The sequence below is a fragment of the Apis cerana genome, linkage group LG1, assembly GCF_029169275.1.
Source record: "Apis cerana isolate GH-2021 linkage group LG1, AcerK_1.0, whole genome shotgun sequence".
Classification (NCBI taxonomy): domain Eukaryota; kingdom Metazoa; phylum Arthropoda; class Insecta; order Hymenoptera; family Apidae; genus Apis; species Apis cerana.
The window spans coordinates 12,135,099-12,156,412 of NC_083852.1; the positions used below are offsets into that span (position 1 = coordinate 12,135,099).

The 21,314-nt window shown below is 37.4% G+C and overlaps 1 protein-coding gene across 4 annotated transcripts in view; it reads left to right on the forward strand.

Annotated features, from left to right (window-relative positions):
• The window catches only part of LOC107999813 (puratrophin-1), a 323,391-nt gene that overhangs the window by 14,019 nt on the left and 288,058 nt on the right, over positions 1 to 21,314 (forward strand). The window contains exon 1 of one of the 4 annotated variants that reach the window (XM_062073663.1): positions 5,144 to 8,394. The exons of the other annotated variants lie outside the window; for them this stretch is intronic. Coding sequence (XP_061929647.1) covers positions 8,356 to 8,394 — 39 coding nt within the window. The 5' untranslated portion in view covers positions 5,144 to 8,355. Of the gene's footprint in view, positions 1 to 5,143; positions 8,395 to 21,314 lie in introns of those variants that run through there. 4 annotated transcript variants of the gene reach the window in all.

A 21,314-nucleotide genomic window follows, 5' to 3' on the forward strand; every position in this document is an offset into this window, starting at 1 on the left:
TTCAACCGACAATGAGAGAGGACTAACGAAAGCAATTTCTGTTCCGTTAACCGTATCTCTGCATTTCCAAACAAAGCGTGCGCATGCGCATCCGAAAGGCAAGAACAACACAGGCCATACAGCCTACTAAGCTTCTTTTCTGTTACGTAACCATTAAGGACGATGTCGTGGATGGACATTCACAGCATAGAGTAACGGTTGATTTATTCGATGTTTCTTGAATTTTTTCGTGTCAAACGCGAAAATGCAGGAGGAGGATCGGAGCACGATACGCTCACGTGGTTCTAATTAGATTCGCAATTATCCAGGTATTAATTCGAAAGCTTTTTAGATATCGGGGCGATATCTTGGTTAGCCGAGCCGCGCACGCGCAAATGATCCATTTAGCGGAGTGGATCCTGACTCGTCTCGAATGAATAATGCATTTTCGTCGCATTGTTGCGCCTACGAGTGGCACTTTAATCACGATATGGATTACGATTTTCTTACAATTGTGAGATTGAATTTATTTTGATTTGTGACAATTTTGATCATTTTTTTCTTTAGTAATAATTTAATAATAATAATTTCGATGAATTTACTTCAATTTACCATTTCTAAAGTTAAGTTAATAATAAGTGAAATAATTAACCGTTTATAATTTTATTAATTACAAGTTACTTTACTAGTTTGGAAAAACAAATATTTACATTCACGTGTATATAATAGAGAACGAAAACGTTTGTATAAACTTTTCATTCATTCTAATGTTTACATAACGGCGTGAAATCTCCCCATATAAAGTTCTAATCAATATTCCACTCTCGCCCCAATAAAATTAATTTTCTAAGAAACGATGCGCAGCAAAACATCAAAGATCATTGTAATTAATGAATAATTTCCCAGGAAGGATCACGATTACGAAGAAACCGTTTAATATGCGAATCGAACGCCGTCGATTCACTCTCTGAAAGGTTCGAATCATCGCATTCGTATTTGAATCACGAACGAATCATTATAAAGCGTGATCTCTATCTAGCATTTCGATCTAGCGTTTCCGTCTTCGAAAGGAAGAAGAGTCAAAGGTTTCTCAGAGCGCTGGTCAAACAATGACGCAGCTTTAATAAAAAAAGAAAAAAATGCCAAGCGTCGAGACGAATTCCTTTCTATTATATTAATTCGACGAGGTTTAGTCGCGAAAGAGATCTGGATCGTGGATGTCGTGAAAACGAGGAGCAACGGATTTTTTCCCATCTTATCGGTATCTCGGGAAAAATCATTCGTGACACAAGAGGCGTGTATCTTTCGCTCGATTGTTGAAGGAATTTTCCAAGTAAATCTCGCGTGTAACGAAAACCATGATGCAGATCAAAAAAATTTGCTCAGAAAGAAACGAAATTCTGAAAATAGCAATAGTTTCAATATCGTAAATTATTAATGCTCATATATCTTATTGCATTATAATAATTAATTCACTGATAGTTTACATAAAATGATGTTTCGTAGTCGATAAGCAAAGAGATTGATAAAATTTATAAGAGAAATTTCTAATAAATATATTCGTATTAAAATTATATATATATTTTCAATTATGAATTGAACTTTTTCTAATACGAAAATATATCTCCAACTAATTTTTACAAATTACAATTTTACAACATGATATAAAGTATACTGACGTTACACAAGATGTTTGAGCAAAGAGAAAATTTAATCCAAACAAATAGAAAAATTAATATACAATAATATTCATCGAGTCACAAGCAATTTAATATCTTCCGCAATAATTCTACTAATCCTAGCAGTCTACATGTTACGTTTACATCACCGTTAAAGGAAAAATTAATTTCTAAACCATCAAAAAAGAAGGAAGAAACGTTAATCGATATCGAATCTTTTAAAACCCATTTATCATCGCCTCGAAACTCGACGATGCGAAAACATTCGATCGTTCTTATTGCAAGCGATAATTAAATTCTTCACCGTGGCTCGATCGTCGATTAAACGACGATTACGAGAACATCGATAAAATTTCACGCGGCGAAATTTATCGCGTTTATATTTTGTGCATCCTTCATACCTCTTAAATCAGACTGGTGGTAGAGGTTACATCGTACTGACGCAAATCAATTGCAAAAGAAGCTTCCTCGCCTCATTAAGATCCTCGACGCAATCAAACGTGCGCCGCGATCGTCTAGCCACAATAGCACGTGCAAACGAACGCTATGTTGCCAATAGAAATGGCTTGGCTTAGTCGGATATTGGAAAGGATGTTTTTCTCTCGCGCTTTTGTTCTTTCTGCATCGAGGATCGATCGAATTAATGTTGAATCTTCAATAGGATGATATCGTTAAACAGTCAAATCGTGGCTTGTTTTTTATATTATTTCAAAAATTAGAAGAAAAAAAAGAGAAAGATTGTTATGAGTTTGGTATTTGAATTAACTATTTTTGTTCTCTATTGTTTATCACCCTTTTGTATATACTTTCATCAAAATTTATTCAATACAAGTACGGATAATTTTAAAAATATGAATATTTCTCGATGGATTACGAATCTTTGCGTTTCGATTTCGATGTTATAAATCGATTCAAAATTCTTAGAGGCGAACAAATTTAAAAACTATGGGCCAGTGGAATCGTTCATCCGATAATGGACGCGGAGCAATTACTTGAACTCGTCATTTCGTAACACTTATTATCCATTTAATTTTTAATGTGCATTAAAACTTTCCCCTTGCTTGTTTCTAATTATTACCCATTTCGATTGTTGAGAACTTCTCAAAGCATTTAAATCCTTTATATCCTTTTTAATATGGAATCCTCGCGTTCGAAAGCGAATTACGTAACGGAATTCTAATGAGCCTCGTTTTTCACGCATCATGCTCACCGCCGATCGGATGTTATTTTAATCCTTTAATGGATGATCTAATCGTTTATTTGAAATGAAGTAAGTACCTTACCTGGTGTAACAATTTAATGTTGATCATTAAAAATTTTCTCTCCATTCACGCTGTAGGATAATTCTTCTCTAAAAATCATGAACTTTACAACTTTTATGATTCAATTGCGTAATTCGCTATGTAATTATATCTGCATAAGATGTAACTTTTTGATTCAGTATTTATTAAATTTTCGTTAATGGTATTACGATACGTATTTTTATAATTAGAAATTATTCATTAGAATATTGGAAAACGATCCAAGAATTTTCGAATATCCACGAGTCAAGACTAATTTTCAACGAAACGTTCTCCGAATTATATTTCCAGATTTTTCTTTGATTCAAATCAAATAAAGTGCAATATAAATTGCACCCTTAATAGTGCATCGAATCAATTCATTGTAATTCAAAGAATATAAAATAACTGAATATTCTCTTTCTATCGATATTCTATTCAAATCCTCCTCGAGATATAGATATTAGGAAAAAGGATTCTCCTCCCCACCCGTATATATTTGGAGCAACGAGGAATTCTCACTTGGAGCGGCTGACAATTTGATTGGTATCCGCTCGGCAGCGGTATCGCAACATCGTCGAATCGGGACAGCCGCGTACACCGGCGATTTATCTTGATTTACACGTGATCGTGATGCCGGTTACCCCGTAATTGAATCATAGCGCTTCGCCCGTGCACATTCTTTATGTCGGCCAACTCGACTCGTGGCGATCCCCGCTCGCGATTCATCGTCCTCCCGCGCCTCGTAATTTGTGGTTTTAGAGACAAGACGTACCGTCGAATATAAGAGCCTCGAGCGAGTCGATACACGATTCTAGAAAGTAGGTATGTTTCTTTCGATATGTGTTAAGTTTTAATGTACCGTCATTTTTCTTCGATGTTTATTTACTGTGAAAACACGTTGGAAACGTATCTTGGAATATCTTGGAAATTAGAGGGAGTAGGGAAAAGTTGAACGAAATATTTTTCGTTCCTTTGATAAAATTCCCACAGTACCGATCCGATTGAAAATATTTGGATTTCCGATAAATAATCTTAATATCGCTCCATTCTCTTTTTTAAAAATTTTAAACGATTAATACATTGTTCCAAAAATCGAGAAAATTATTTATATTTACTGAATTTTTAATGGGTGAGGATGCATCTCGATGCGTAGTCCATACAAATTTGTAACGACTTTCTTAAGTTAAGAACTTCACGGGTTTCTGGTCGCTCTATCTCGACTGCATTGTTGATGAAACGCGGAAAAAGTCCCTCTGGTGCCGACTTCTCCTGACAGATGGCGCCACCCTTCTCGGACAGCAAAATTGAATATTGCGATATTTTTTTTTTGCATTCTCTCGCGATATCGACGCCGAATAATCGTACTTTTTCCAGCGACGATTAATTTTGAATATTTTTTCAAAAAAGCACCGTTATTTATTCGAACTTTATTGAAAATTAAACGAAACAAGTAATTAACATGTGCTATGTTTCTCATCGGTCTCGTCACCATTACGTTACGTTGTATTTTATTGTAAATAACGATTTTTTTTTTTTTTGAAATTAAGAAAACTTTGATCGAGAATTCGATAGATATTAAGCACAACGTTTTATAGGTTCTATCGTGTTCTATGAATTCATTTATCAAGATTAAATCTTGATAAAAAAGTAAAAGAAGATAAACAAACCAGAATTGCTACCAGCTTCATTAGAAGTTTACAGTATACTGATAATAGTGATTGTGGTAACTTATTATTCAAAGTGTGGAGCTGCTCATGTTCCGAATCATTGCCCACCAATCAGATAAATTTAATTGGTCAACCGACCAGTTTTCGCATTTTATATGGATGGCAACTTGCCACAAGACTGTATATCTGTGTAAGCACGTATTATCGCTATCGATGTATCATTCCTAATAAAATTAAATAATTGCAATGCTTGTGAGATATCAAAATTTTCTTTCTAAAGGAATGTAATTTATGCATTGTATTTCCATTGATGAAAGTACAGAGAATCGAGGAAAGATAAATACAGTTTACGTTATCCCCGTTCTTTTTTTTCATCTCTTTCATCAATGAAAGAGGTGCTGCAAAACGAAAAAAATTTACCTTTTTATTACATTCGATTAACTGCGAGATTATCCGTTCCATGGATTTATTTTAATTAGAAAAATTGCAATAACTTATCCTTATAAGAATAAAATTGTAAATAGTGAAATTTTTTTTATCGACTTTTCTCTCATAGCATTCCTTATTATTTCACGCTATATCATGTTTCCTCACTTTGTCGAAGAAATACTTGAGTAAAAATTTAAAATTACAATTAAATTAAATGATCAAATTATAAATAAAAAGAAAAAGTAATTAAAGTTTGTAAACGTATATTGTGATTCTACGTACAATTATTACACATCTTATTAATATCTTATTCGAAATTGTTTAACGATGTTTAACTTCTTTTCTCTTTTTCCTTCTTCTTTTGCTTTTCCTCCATCGTTTCGAGATCGCGTTGTCCAACGAGCGAAATTTATCGGGTGGCCTCGCTTATCTTGCGAATCCGCCGTGGCCACTCGCGCACTTTCATCTCACGCGAAGCAATTCGCGTGATCGTTCGCGGCCGGCGAAGTGAAAATCCTACATATCACGGGACGAAACTTCATCCGTTTTCACCGAGGATCCTTTAATATTCCACGAATACGATTTTCGACGATAAATTTCATCGGGCGTTCGTAACAAAAGCACGATGACGGTAGAAAGATGGCCGGTTCGTAATCATCGGGTCTCAGATGTACAGGCGTTGCGTGGTAGTTTCGTTCGCAAGGCGATCGAAGGATTTGAAAATTTTTACGATTCCAATTTCGATCGATTTTTCATATTAGTTAATTAAATAATTAATTTTCAATTTATGCGAGGATTCTGTGGAGAAAAGAAGGTTTCCAATGTTTAATCTCATATCGTTTTAATATACAATATTTGTTGTTATAGGGATTGTTTAGATCGGTAAAAAATTATTTGCTTCCTTTTTCCTGATTCTTTCATATTCGTAAGAGAAATAAATTTGTTGATCTCAAATTTTATTTTCTTTTGTAAATTCTCGGGGGACAGATGTAATTGGAGGCAGTCACGATATTTCGCGTGTATCGGGCTCATCTTGGAAAGGATTTAAACTTGAATTATTGAAAACATATTATGTATTTAGGAAGAGAATTTTCCGTTTCTGATTTCAACTGCACTTATCCTTACACGATATTATTTGCTTAACAAGATCGATAGATTATTCTTTTAGAAATTAACTAAAATAAAATTATAATATAATATTTTAAGCTATTCGAATCCACCTATATATAATATGAAATATGAGTTTTGGTGATTTTTAAATATGTTGTAGAAAACAAGTTTTTTCTACGATCCGTTTGAAATATTTGTAAAAAAATGGTGCTAACATATTGAATTTCCTCTATTTGTGTCCATATGTATAGCGACATGTGCGGGTCAGATGTAAGCATTAAAATGTGTCTCACACTTGCTACGTATTTATTGTTACGATTGTAATTTCATCGTTGTTCCTTAAGGAATATTGTATAATTTATTTCTTACAACCTCTCAATTTTCAATATATAAACGTAACAGACCATTTTTTTTTCAAAAATTAAAACTAATGGTTATACGTATTATAATTATAAATAAATTAGGTTATTTGTATTTTTGGTAATCGAATTTCATTCACGAAAATATTTCTCCATTTAAAGATTAATAAAGATTTTCAATCAAAGAAATTTCTTTTGATAAAAGTTTGATCAATTTCTAAAGATGTATCGTCTTTGATCAAAATTAATAGACTAAATTGTGAATCTGACAAGATTTGAATGAATCTGAATGAAATTTCATCCTTGAATTTATATTGCCAGAATTTTTATGAAAAAGAAAAAGATTGAAAATGATTCAACGAGTGCTTGTATAACATAATAAATAACAATACATAAGTGCATAAAGAAAGATTAAATTTAGATACAAACAAGTCGTAAATTATAAAAATTTTGACCCAGTTTTTCATTTTCTTAAATTCAAACGTTATCTAAATCTCCAAACACCATTCTTCATCCAACTCAAATGTTATTCAAATCTTTACTTATTTTATTATCGAAACCACTTTGTCACTTATCCAACGATACTCCCTCGATTAATTTAAAATTCCACCAACAATTCAAGGATTAATTCCAAATCGCCATATCAAGATTGAATAACACCAAATCCTTCTCGTAAAAAAGAAGAAAAAACCTGCTCGAAAACATCGCGTAGCAAGTTGAAACGGCACAGAAACGACACCGCGCCACGCTCGAAGAGAGTCCGGATCCCGGAGAGAGCGGCGTTCGATTATCCCTCTCGTCGGCGACGAGAGGGAGGACGCGTCATCGCGCATGCGTGTGGCGCGCCACTCGTGCAACCCCGACGACGCGCAACCCGCTCGTCTCGGCTTCTCGCCGCGGAAACGGCAGATATTTTGACAGTACGCCGCCCTGCATCCTCCGCCGCCCTCCCAACGAGCTTCTCGCGCGACTTCTCCAAAGATATCCCCGAATCCCCCCTCGTGCGTGCGTGCGTGAGTCGTTGCACCGCTCTCCGGAACCGGGTCAGTCGATAAAAACCGAAGTTGCTCTAGTGTCGTGTCGGGGGAGGGTGCAGAGAGAGAGAAAGAGGGATTCACAGTGGTCCTCCTGGTGAAAAGAGCCGGATGCGAGAGATGGAATCGCGTTGGGATGATCGATCGGTAACAAAGGGCGAACCGATACGGTGTAACAGTGGCGGCAAGTGAGTTATATTCGTTAGTCGTATTATACGCGTGTTTTTTCGCCCGGGTGAACGATATCGTAGGTGGATATCGAGGAGAGGGGCAGAAAGAGGAAAGGAGGAAGGCCTTGAATCTCTCTCTCGTTCCCTCGACCGGGCTCGTGTGCGCTGGAAGAGTGGGCGGATGCCGGTGTCCATACCAAGGACACGTATCCATACCGAGGAACAATGAGGATTTCGACGCGGTGGCTCGCGAGGATGTGCCGGGAATGCGGAGTGCGTAGCGTCTCGTGTCTTGGTGCCACGTCGTCGGGGAGGAGCTGCCCGTTGTTCCCTTCGAGACGCGTCAACGAGACCTAGCCTCTAGGATTCGTTGCGGAGGAAGGAGTCGGGGGAGGCGGCCACGAGGACGATCTTTCGTGTGCTAAATACGTGTGTCGAAGGGAGGAGTGTGTGTATACGTGAACGTGTGTGTGTGTGCATGTGTGTGTATATATTGTGTGTCGCACGGCGTGGGAATAAATCGACCATCTAAGCCAGGGTGACGCGGTAGGTGGGGGAAGGGAGAGGGGGAGGGAGAGAGGAGGAAGCGAAAGAGGCGAAACAGGACGAAGGCACGATAAAAGAGAGGCTAACGAGGCGAACAGGATGAGTCACTTCGACTGGAAGCTGCTGCGCCGGAAGAAGGTACTACAACTCCAGCACACTGTCCCCGAACACACTTTCCGTGTGCTCCTATTCCGAACTCTTGACCCCTCGCATGCCCCGTCACCGTTACTCGACTTATCGACCCGTGGAAAAATCAGCCACGGGGGTGGATTCTCCCGTGCACGTATATCGGCACCTCGAGATCGTCCAAGTGCCGATTCGTCTCTTGCTCCCCTCTTTCTTCCGGACGATAGCGGCAATTTATTCGTAAACGTCCGTTCTGTCGATGGATCTGCCACTACTTCTCTTTTCCAAGGGGATTAAACTAAGAGAATTTGTTTTCGTTCGTGTTCCAAGTTTGTTCTACACTCGTCGCTTCCATTTTCTTCTTCGCGAAACACGGAAATCACGATTTAAGGAAATGTTTCCACCAACCATCGTAAAACACCGAGTCCTCTAGAAAGTCCTCTTCCATGCACGAGACGGGTGCTGATTGCTCGTTGAACCGTTCCAGTCCGCCACTTGGCCCAGTTGCTTCCCGGTTATGCTACACCGTTCCTACACCGGTGTAATTCGAGTGTAATTCTTTCTTTCGTCTTTCTTTTTCTTTTTTTTTTCGTGCAAGTAAAGTCGGTTCACTTTCATCCGTATTCGCTTCTATACGATTCCGAGGACAACTGCGGTTAATGGGAATTTCGAGTCGTCCGCGTGAATCAGAACGATCGTGCACGGAGCTTTCTCTCCGATCGATATTGCAACAGTGTAGAAAAACCTATCTTCTCTCTAGGAATTCTCTCTAGTTTAATTAATAACCGAATTGCCGCTGGCGGCGCTCCTTTCCGCCTGGTGAATCTAATGTAACCTAACCTCGCAGCGTGTGTATGCTTTGTACTCGTCTCTGTGAGTATTCCATTGTCTCCGTAGTTGAATTCTTCTTCATTGTTAGTGGCGTAAGATGTACGATACACCGGTGTCCTATTAATGGCGGAATGACCAAGTAAATATTGAGTCTGCACGATTAACGAGATTATAGATAAGACGAGACTATTGTGTATGGGTTTCGGAAAATTTTATAACTTGTTGAAATTGTTACGCTTCGATTTTTATCCATCTCGAGATGTATAACGTCAGATAATCTGGATGTTTTTAAATAGTTTGCACGAAAGGTAACCTAATAAATCGATTTTTCAATTCGTGACTCGCTTGGAGGAATGCGTCAGTAATTCACTTATTATTTAATAAACTACTTTGATTGATTTTAATTTAATTTATCGATCTTGATGATTTCTCATTTAGAATCGTAATCGAAACTCGATTTTTAGAATCGTCTGGGTCGTCTTTTTCTTCGCGATATCGCGATGAATGATTGAAGGAGGCGGATATGAAATTTCGAGCCTCGTTGAGTCTCGTCGCTTCGGGGTCGTTCGTTCCACCACCACTGTAGGCGCAATTGCCACTTCGTTATTTTGTCGCTCAAAAGGGGGTGACTTCTATGTCTCTCACCCTTCGTTTTTATGCTCGATGACTCTTAACCGGTTAACTCGTGATCTTTGAAAACCTCTTCCTCGATAAAGAAGACGAGACTTTTATTTCAAGCTTGAATTACGGGATTATTACTTTTGTGTCGAATAAAGTGGCGATTTTATTTCCGATATAATTCCTTTGGCTCTTATAATTCCTAAATCAATCCGTTACGATTTATTTCCATCTCGTTTCTCCCATGTTCCTCATGAGTTGGTGGAATTCTTCGCTTTCTCTTTCTGTAAATTTCATCCTCCACTTGTTTTCTCTAACAGTTATATAACAAATTTCAAATAATTAATAACGAGACAAACGTAATAAAATCATCCGTTCCAAAGTAACTCTTTAATATCGGTGACCAAATGAAATCCATTTTTCAAGGACAATTTAAAATAACACTACCCTCCTCGAATCGCGCGATCACTCCGCTTTCTCAAATTTGCCACGATTATTGCCCGGTTATTTCGAGGTGAACACGTGCGCGGCAGGCACGATCGGCGATGAGACACCTCTCGATCGATCGGCTCGATGCAGAATGTGGATCGTAACTCGCGCTGCGGGTCAGACGGTGAAAAACGGCGGGGAAAAGTTAGGTGGATCGGAATAGGAGGAGCGGTGGCGTGCCTCTAATTATCGGGGCCTGTGTGCAGTAACGTGTATTATGAAACTGGATCTATAAATATCGTCGAAACAGCCCTATTAGCGGCGTAATGCGAACTTTCCTGCATAAAATTATCGGTTGACGGAGAAAGCCACTTACGGCTTAATTCATTTACCTTCCATCAATTATCCCGCAGATGCGCCTAGAAATTCTGGCCGACGTATATGTAACGGATCTTTGTCGTGGATCCGGTGACTATACTTTCGTGACGTTTCGTAGTTTGAGAAAGTCGAAAGGATTTGATTTAGTACTTTGCGCAAATGAATTTTGTTTCTTTCTTCTTTTTTTTTTTTGATGATCATATTTATGCGTAAAAAACTGTTATATTTAATATTATTTTTTTTCTTCTATAATAATTTATCGGATGACATTGTGAAATTTTGAAGATTTGCTGTAATCTATTTTTTTCATTTACAATAGAATAGTGACATTTTGAGTTTACGCAGGAATTATTAAAATAAAGTAAATTAAAAATTACAAGACCAAATGTATGAATCATTTTTTTAATGAATTAAATTTGCTTAAATTTCCAAAAAGATGATGAAGTATACTCCTATGCTTTTAAATTTGAATTATAAATTTTGATTATTAATTACTTCAAAAAAAAACCAAGAAGAAGCGAAGGAAATACTTATATTACAACTTTCAAATCAATATTTGAAACATACCTGTATCTCTTTTGCAATCTCACGAGACATTATCGCTAAACGATTCCCACGCTCACGGCCTGCCAGCTTTTTCATTTTTCGTTTCACCAAGGTTAAGCGTCACGAAAATCCTCCTCCCCGCCTTTATCCTCGAGGCACGTCGCCTTCCAAGTATTCCCGTTGAATTCGACGTTCGGATATTCTTTGTCCTTTGACGATCTTACACGACAATTTCACGCTCCTGCTCGATTCCGTCCTCGTTGAAGCAAAGTATACGAAATATTTGATAATCGGTGAGATGGTCTCCTCTTCTCTTCTTTTAATTTACGAGCTTTATACATCGACAAATGCGCTATTCCTGTTTGTGTTGGTTAATTAATCTTTATCTTTGCTTGGAATCTTTCCTTGTAGAGTGTTGTACTTATCAGGTTTAGCTAATTAAATTTACCTCGCTTCCACCGATCGTTAATCTCGCCGTGCTCCTCGAATCTCACTCTCGTTTCGACAAATTAAAAGCTTTCGAGGAAAAAAATTTGTTTCGGAGGGAACTTTTAAAAGTTGGAAATTATAAAATTAGAAATAAAAACGAATATAATACGGATATGATACTTGTTAAAATTTCTTTTACGATAATCGACTTATTACCGTAAAAGAAAGAGAATGAAGCATACCTATTTATAATTTATAACATCTTCCCCTGTTCGTCCTTTTTTCTTTCTTTCTTTTCTTCCCCCCTTTTTTTCGTCTATTGCGGGAACGAAACGATATCCCTCATCGTAAGTTAGCTCGGATCATCGTGTTTCCGGTAAAATAGTTGTCCAGGATACGGCCAGTGGTTATTACATAAACCGTTGTTTCTGTGGCGTAGGTTCGATGGTATCGACACGCGGTTTCTCGTAATGGAAAGAGTTTTAAAACGTTTCGGTATTCAAACCGCGACGGGCACGGATCGTGCTGGGAAAACACGAACGAGCGGACGAATGGAACCACCGAGGGTATCCTTCTCTCTCTCTCTCTCTCTCTCTCTACGTGGAAGTTGAGAAATGTGGAGCCGTTGTCATGTTAATGCGTCTTTATCGTCAAACTCTGTATCAAGCCAAAATAAAAGTTTCTCCACGCTTTTTTCCCGCGTTTACCTTTGGTTTGCGGGCGAGGGGGATAGTTTGGGAAAGTTTGAATGGTGAAATTTTAACGAAAACTTCTCGAGAAGATAATTCCGTTTAATTTAACGTTTGCACTTTGGAGGATCAGCTTTGAAATTTTATTTTGTAATAGTTGGATATCACGCTGTAACTTGGAATTTTTTTAACTTGCTTTCTCTATTTTTCTGGCATTTTTGTGGCAACGAAAAAATATGAATGACGATTTAAATAGAAAGGATTTACTTTTTTTTAAACATGGTTAAACTAATTAAATTCTTTCGTTAGAAATGGAGAGTATTTGTGTAATAATTTAAATATTTATCTTTACAATGTAATTTACATTTTGCAAATATTTTCCTAACGTGTCTTTTTTTATTTTTTATATTTTATATATACTTGTTCGACAAAGACATTCATTTCAATCCCATTTTCTCGGGAAGAAAGATCCAAGAGCAAATGTTGCTTAGAGAATTGCCTTTGATTCCGAAAATTGATTAAGTTGAATATTTAAATTAAAAGTTTTATATTTCTTCCTCTTTCAATTCACAAACTCGAAAACTCGCCAGACTGAAAAATTGCGACTTCCAACTTGCGACAATTTCCAGTTTCAACGTAACGGAAGAAGTATTCTCCGCTCGTTACTTCCGCCATTCACGCCAGGATTTTCACGTCACGTACAAAAATATATTTGTTCGATCGATCCATTATCGTTCCCGTGATGCCGTTGGACAGAAATCGAACGAATGTTCGCGTGCGAGAGGTGAATTTTCCATCTATGGCGTTCGCAGTAGGCTCGAAGTAGGGCAACGTGCATCGGCCAGACTTGGGTGAGGGTGGAAGGAGGGTCGATGCAGTTACGAATCAATAACCGTGTCTGCAGTCGGCTATTTAAGTTTCGTCGGGCACAATCACCCTACAGGAATAGTCTTTTTCCCCCTCTTATATAATTAAATTATTGACAATTTTCTCATTCTTTTGCATATCCTCATATAATACAAAATAATGAAAATAAAGGAAACTATTCCTGGTTGAAAAGATTTTTAACAGTCTTGAAAAAGTATATTTAACTTTTTTTTTATATATATATATTTTAAATCTTCTTGTGTTACTTTTAATATCTGTTTAATATTTTACAGCTATTGTTACGTCGTGCAAAATATTGGAAAGAATCATTTCAGGATATATTTGTGTTTACAATTATAAATAATTAAGACTCGTTAAAGATAAAATTGTTTATAATTCAATAAATCGACACTTTTATATTTAATTCTAGGATTAATATATTCGAGATCAAATGTTAAATGTAAAAAAAAATGTAACGATTACACATAGTATTTTTTTCGCAAAAAGATATTATAACAATTTTCCTCTCAAACGTGTCGATATCGTTTTTGCTGTCGTTCGATTACAACGTGTAAAAGGCAACATGGAAAACATGGAGCATTACACGTAACCGGCTTACGTTGATTTTCGATCGAAAACCGCGGACAACGGTGAAAAGGATCGTAAACTATAAAGCGATTTAACTTAACTTTGGTAGATAATACAATACAAGACGCATGCGTTTTGATACAGATACGCCTTTTCGTTTATATTCGCCCGATAAGCCAAGGTTCACGGTGAATGATCTTTCCGGTGTGCGGTATTTCATATTACAAAGCGAGTCTTGTTAGAAGTGTTACAGTGTGTTTCTTCTCCACGGTTTTACGATTCCTTCCATTCAGAATAGGTAAATAGCTTACTCCCAGATAAGATCGAGTAGGACGAACGGTCTCGGAAATATCTCTCTTCTTTTTAAGCCTTATCTTCGCGTTACGCGTCTCGCATAATTCTCAACGCGACTCGATTCCATGCTCCAATTTCGTAAATTCCTTTCCCAAATTTATCTCTTATCATCGTCTAAATTTTATGAAATAGTCGCCACTGCTAGAGAAAGCACGTGACGTCGGAGAGCTTCCAATTCGAACGACGAGAGCAGCGTGTTTCACAGATTTAAATTTTGAGTTCGAATCCGAGGATAAGAGAAAGGAGAAGGAAAAAAGAATGAAACGTTTTCTCGGCGGCGGGAGTTTATAAGAAACTTGGGAAAACCGGCAGGAGCTTGTCCAGTCCTCGTGGATATGTAAAGTCTCTTGATAAATTCCCCGGTTTTACGAGCCTCTGTAAATACAGGGAGGGAGGAGGGATCCGCTCGGTCTAATGGTATTGTCAATACGTTTTTTACGAGCCGCTCTACGCCCACTTTTATGGGAACAAATAGCAAGCGATGATAGTGGCCGCTTATGCGTGTTTCACTTTTTCGACACGATCGATCGTTTGTCTGTTTCGAAAATGCCAGAGAAAGCTGCGTCGCGTTAACCACCCTGGGAACCGGCCTGGCCGAATCGTAAATTTCGTGGCGAATGTTTGAACAGAACGTGGAAACTTGTTTTCGTTAGTCGATCTCGGCCAAGTATCCTACTCTTTTTACAGTTGTTTCTCGAAGCCTTTTCTTGTTCCGATACCGTTGGGAGAAATTACTTATTAAATTTTTTCGAAAAATATACTCGACGCTACTCGATGTCGAGGCTCATTGATTAATTCATATTTTTAATATAAACTTCCAATTCGAAAATCCCTCCCCACACTCTATTTACTCCCTCGAAAGTAACTCGATACGATTCAATACTAAGGGCGTAAGATCGAGGGGGAAGAGAGAAGAAAAGTTGTATCGAGGGATGTGCCGTTGACAAGCGATACATTTCACGATTTTCCACCTGCCGCTCGGTCGATAAAGCGATCTTATTATAAAAGCTCGCCGCGCTTCCCTCGGCGACGATGCGTCTGAGGAGGAGGATCGGGGGCAGCGCCTTCTATCGCCGATAGGGTGGGGCTGAAATCGATTCCTTTCTTCTGGCTATTTCCTTGCCCTTGGACAACCCTCTCGATTTCTCTTTTATTCGGGCAGACGTATACTTCGGATATTTGGATTGGGAAAATTGTAGCGTCTGTTCGTGTCACGTGTTTCCTTGCGAGGGTCTGGTTTTTTTGTTATTCCTTTGTCGAGCAGTTCTTTTACCGCTCTTTGAAGAACTTTGAAGAACAGAATGAACGTAACATTGAGAAAATAAACGTAGATAAATATTATTCCGTTTAATATTATCGTTTAAGGAGGAGAAAGTTTTGAAACGATCAAAAATAATGCGAAAAAAAGAAAGAAAGAAAGAAAGAGACATTCGCACGTTGGATATTTGGAGAAGTATGTTACGTTCAAAAGCAAGAGGTATACAGCCGCTGCTATAGTTTTTAGGGTTTCTTATTATTTTCTTCGATTCTTTGTTCTCTAATCAACGTTTTTTTATCCTGGTAACGTGGAAGATGTTTGAACTATTGTGGTAAGAAATTTATTACTGCTTGTTACAATATATAGAATTATATTCTTCGCTCTCGAGCCTTTTTCATTATGATAAAGTGGAGGAAGGAATAGAAAAAGAGATTTTACAAGCGAGGTTTGGGTTGAATTGTAGGCTTGACAGTAGGCTTGATTTGACGTGAATTATATGGTTGATGGTTATCATATAGTAATGCCATATGGCTCGTGGCTAATATTGTGCGGTGCGGGTATTGTACGTGATGAATAGACTAGGGATGTCTATGTAAATTTATATCTTCATGGATGCATCTAAAGAAATGGATTTCCATACACACATGTACATATATACATATAGTATAACAAGTATTGATTCATTATTCGCGCCACGATTGTCCCGTTCTCTTTTCCTACATATTGATCAACGATACATATATAATATTCGAAATTTACTAATTTAATTTCCTGCATCGTTTAACATTTCAATGATAATTACTAAATTACTAGATTGATCGATGATCAAGTATGAAAAAGAAAAAAAAATGCCAGGATAATGGAAAGGAAAATAGCATTAAAGGTGTAAAAATCTGAACGTTTCTCGAACGAGGAAATAAATCAGGCTTCGTAGTCACGATTTATCCCGATTCCGCGTATATTATGGTGATCACGTAGACTCGTTACTACCGTAACGTGCACGATGACCGGTACGTGGCTGGCCCGTGAATGAAATACACTCGGGGTGGAATGGTAATGGAAACTTCATTGGACGGGGGCCAAAACTTCCCTTTTTTGCCCGCGGATCGTGGATGAGCCTAAACGGGTTTGCCAGATTCAATTTTCTTTGAGTGGATTTCATGTAATTCTAGCGCAATTTTACGGGAACGCTCTCTCGAATATAAAACGAGAATGCGTAGGAAGGCAGGAGCGAATGGTAGGAAATGATTTTAAATAAACTTTCCTCAGACGTGTCAGAATTATTGGTATTTCTTTGATCGCTCGCTGGAAGTGCAATATGTAATGCGTGTTATAGATGTATATATATATATATATATATTGCGTTGTAAGGAGCTTGGTTAAAAATTTTTAGATATTTAGTGAAAAGTATTTTAATTCTCGTAATGCTTAAAACATTTTCTCTGAAATTATTTGGAGAAGTATCGAATAAATTATTTAAATATAATTCTTTAAATATAAATATCTTGAAATATTTTATACATGTGATTATGGTAATAATCGTATTCAATTTTAATTATTTCTTTTTGAATAGTTAACCTTAATCATTTTAACATTGTTGTATGAATGATTGAGTAAATGATGATCGTTTTTACTTACAATTATACATTATCAAAAAGTTTGAATTAAAAAAAAAAATAATTAAAATAATTAAAAACCACAAAAATAATAAAAATTTATTTTATGAATTATCATTATAATATTATAAATACTTATACCCACAAGTACTTGTTTCATAGTGAGATGGTTAAAACTAAAAATAAACTTTTATTTGAATACGGTGTCCACCAACACGGAAAAAAATTAAATTAGATATTAATTTTTTAACATATTTTACCTTAGCTGACCCCGATTATATCTCAATAACCTTATTTCATGACGATCGGAGACGCGAATGGTCTTCTTGGGTGAAATTTAAGCTCGAATTTCACGGGGTTTCACGCTCGAGTTGTCCGAGAGCCTCGATACGGGGCCTGATCATGGGGCATTAAAATCAACGTGAGGCATAATTCCCTTCAAAATCTTGTTGAGCTGGCCGACGCTAATCTCTCTCTCTCTTTAACCGCTAATTTGTTTGCTAATTCACCGACCATTCCTGCCATTCCTGTCGATTATGGTGCTTAATTAGATTCACGATGCTTTATTACGATTATTATTCTAAAAGTTTTTGTAGATATTCATTAGATATTTCGAATATTTCGTTAGAAAAATTGTTTTTATAAAATGCAATTGATAAATTGATCTTTAATAAGTGATACATTTGACCAATTTTATATAATTATCCTCCAAAGTTTTAGCAACAATAACAAGTCTTTCCAGTCCGAAGTGTAAAAATAGAATAGTGAAAAGTTGTATATGATATTTTAATCGTACAATTTTGATAAATCGAGTTTTAAATTTTCAATATCCTTACGAAATTACCAAATATCTAACAATATGAAACGATTTGGCAAATTTTTCTTTCGCACAATTTTAAAGAACTCTAAATTAATACCGTCGAATATATCCAGTAGTGGTTATGAAAATATTTGTGCGTACCCCAAAGTTTTTGAAAACAGCTAGAATGACTGTGCGAGAACTGCTTAATTCTGATTAATCGATCCCGAATCTGTTTCCACGTATTCACATTCCATCCGATTTATTCATCAAGCCAATTAGATTTCGAGTAGAAAGTCGAGAATCACAAAATCATCGAATTTAATATTTTTTAAATATAATTATCGGCGCGCGTGTTTCGATTTCGAGAAAGTTTCACGAAAGTTTACCTTTCTGCGATTGAGAATTTCTTTTTTTCTCTCTCTCTCCCCTTCTATTTCGAACTTATTTCGTTTTATAAACTAGTTCCTAGAGAGTTTCGTTTTACAAACTCCTTCTAGAATTGCAATTTTCTCATTGACAATTTTACTTGTTACGCATTCCCTAACGACAGCTTTGCTTTCTCTTTCGCTCAGAGGCAGAACGTAAGACGTAAATCATACGAAATACGAAAGAAAAGAGCTTGGACAACTAATTTGCTACGATCGGGAGAGGATAATTCAAGCAAAGGTAGTCTAGAAATATTGAGTTACCACGGTTTTACACCGGGAGAATGTTGGACAAAATAATAAAAAGTGTTTTTCATCGCCAACGTTTAGAAGAAAAATTACATTTATAATATATATTCACACTTTGGTTTAAGAAATTTCTTATTTTATTTATCCCTCGTCTACTCTTCTCTAGATGTTAATTAATTTCAAATCCACGAATTTATTTACCAAAATTTATATCGAATATATTTGAAACTTTAAAATACGAATAAAATATTAAAAATATTCTTAATATTGTGACGCGGTATCTACACATTTTTGATAAACACCAAAGTTGAAATTATCCATACGCGAACACACTTTTCCAAAAATCGGCTCGAATGATAGATTCACCTTGCAGCCGAGCGACCTAAATAAACAATCGGTCGTGAATTACCGTCGCGACACGTGGAGCGTGTTGGCAAGGTTTCTTCATCATTCGTCCCAGTGATTTACGAACGAGTCGTCCGCGGCGCTCCTCTCCGTTTCCTAATGCAATCCATTCCGCTTGGCCGGCCTCCGGCCGACAGATAGGGCACCGATGTATAAATTACTCTCGGGCCAATTAACATTGTCGCCCAACGAACGAGTGGACGAGTTCCTTTCTCTCTCTCTCTCTCTCTCGAGGAACCGGATTTTGAGCATCGTCGCCACCGTTACACACGTGGGGGTGGCTCGAACTCGAGATTAATTGAGACCTTGCTCCACCGACGTTACGTGGCGTTATCTGGAAATTCCACTCGCTTGAGAACCCGCTCCCGGCCGATTAATTAATTCTGCGCACGAATCGCACGCAGATCGAAGTTGAAAGGATGCGTTAAGCTGGAGCAACGGTTTTTCTTCATCTTTGAACGTTTGTTTGTCTTTTGCCTTTTTTAACGCGAACTATGTTGCAAAAGCAATTCGATACGCATGATTGGTATGCATTTATTAAATCTCTTTAGGTTAGATCTGGTATTTCAATAGTTATAATTATTTGTTGTATGCTTTCTCTTCACATTGCGAGATAAAACTAAGAATAGCAAGAGATGAGCACGAATGAATATTTCCAAAGATAATGTTAACAAAGTTAATGTCGATTTAAGACATTTATGTTGAAATTTTGGGAACATTCAGTTTATATATGATCTAAATGTACGTATTTATTAAGTCAATACAAACATTTGATAAATTTTTTAAAGTTTGTTCATCTATTATCATATTTCAATGAAAGCAATAAAAGTTTTTCATTTTTCATTTTCGTTTGCTTTCGTTGCAAATGTTGAGTGCGTCCACATAAGAATAGTTCTCGTAAATCGATGTGGAAAAAAGTTTAGGAATAGATTTAAAAGAATATACGACGCCATTATGGAAATTCTTGAACCTTTTAGAAGATTTTACGCCTTCGTAGATAAACTTCGCAGAGGAATGCGATCGAGCGCGTTTTAACTTCATCGAACGATAAAGTAAAGTACACATTTTAACGATAAAACTTGTGCTAATCTCTAAGATATCATCTTGCGCGAAATTTAAAAATGCATTATTACTTAGATATTCGTACAACGATAGATACTTACGTATCTTAATCGTAGGCATAAAATTACTTAAAGACACCTGGATTATATATTAAAGGATACTAATTAAATCCTGTACACTTTAATCCATTCTTCCTTGTCTCTTTTTCTCGACTTTACATCCAATCCCATATTTCCACTGTCCAACGATTTAACAAACACGATAAAACCTCTGATCCCTTTTCCTGTTTCATATCTCAACTCTGGCGAAAATTCTCAATCTTTGAGACGCTCTTATCCATTACACGAGGAGTACACGTGCCTTTTACCGCGTGTTCGTTAATTTAAGGAAACAACTCGTGTCTACTTGTCCCAACGGCGACACGGAGAAAAGATGACGCCGGCAACACCGGCAGCTTCTCTCAGCTTTACGCGATTACGCGATATTTCATTGTCTCTTTGAGGATTGTTGCGCAATTATCCACGGCCCGTACACCCTTTTGGCGAGAGTCGTTGCGTAACGCCGTGCACGGTTTACCGGTATACCCATTTATAAACCCTTGGTCCCGGTCGCATTGACGATCGGTAACTTCTCGTTACCGCGACTGCTCCCAGAGAGCGGCCATTTCTTAACGGGTTTCCGTACACAGGAGTGCTGGCTGCGCAACGTGTCGCGTACACAAGTATCTCCTCGGCCACTGTTCCGGCGGAGAGGTGATTTAGCAGCAGCGTCGCATCGTGTACCATACTTCGCCGTGGATCGCGTCGATTTCACGTGTCACGGGTTGTATTATCGGTTCTCGGAAGGAAGGCATGCCTCGTTACACTGCAACGAGCAAAAGGGTGACGTTTTAATCGAAGTTGTCAGTTCGACAACGAGCAATGGTTTCGGGAAAGGGGAAAGCGCTCTCTGGAGCGCGCAGGTAGGATTACGCGTGACGCATGCGCGGGAGAAGTGTTGCGACTCGCGCTTGTACGTTGCCAACTCTTCCGACGGAAAAATTAATTTTGGGCGATTAATATCATCATCGTCGATTGTTATCGTTGAATCTATATCGATGTCGAATATTTTATGTGTAATCTTTGGTATTTCACGATTATAAATATATTAATTATAATTGACACGTCGGCTAAATATAATTTGATAAATTGTGTTGTAAACATGGTTATCGACCGAATTGAACGATCGAATACGACCGTTTCGTTGCGTATAATAGGGCGGAGCAGAAAGATCTCGCTTTTCCTTCTTTCAAAATCGAATGTATCTACCACCCGCGGTTCCCAATAATAACACAAGTATACGAACATCTATTTAGAAATGGAAGATGAATCGGAGTACGAAACAATT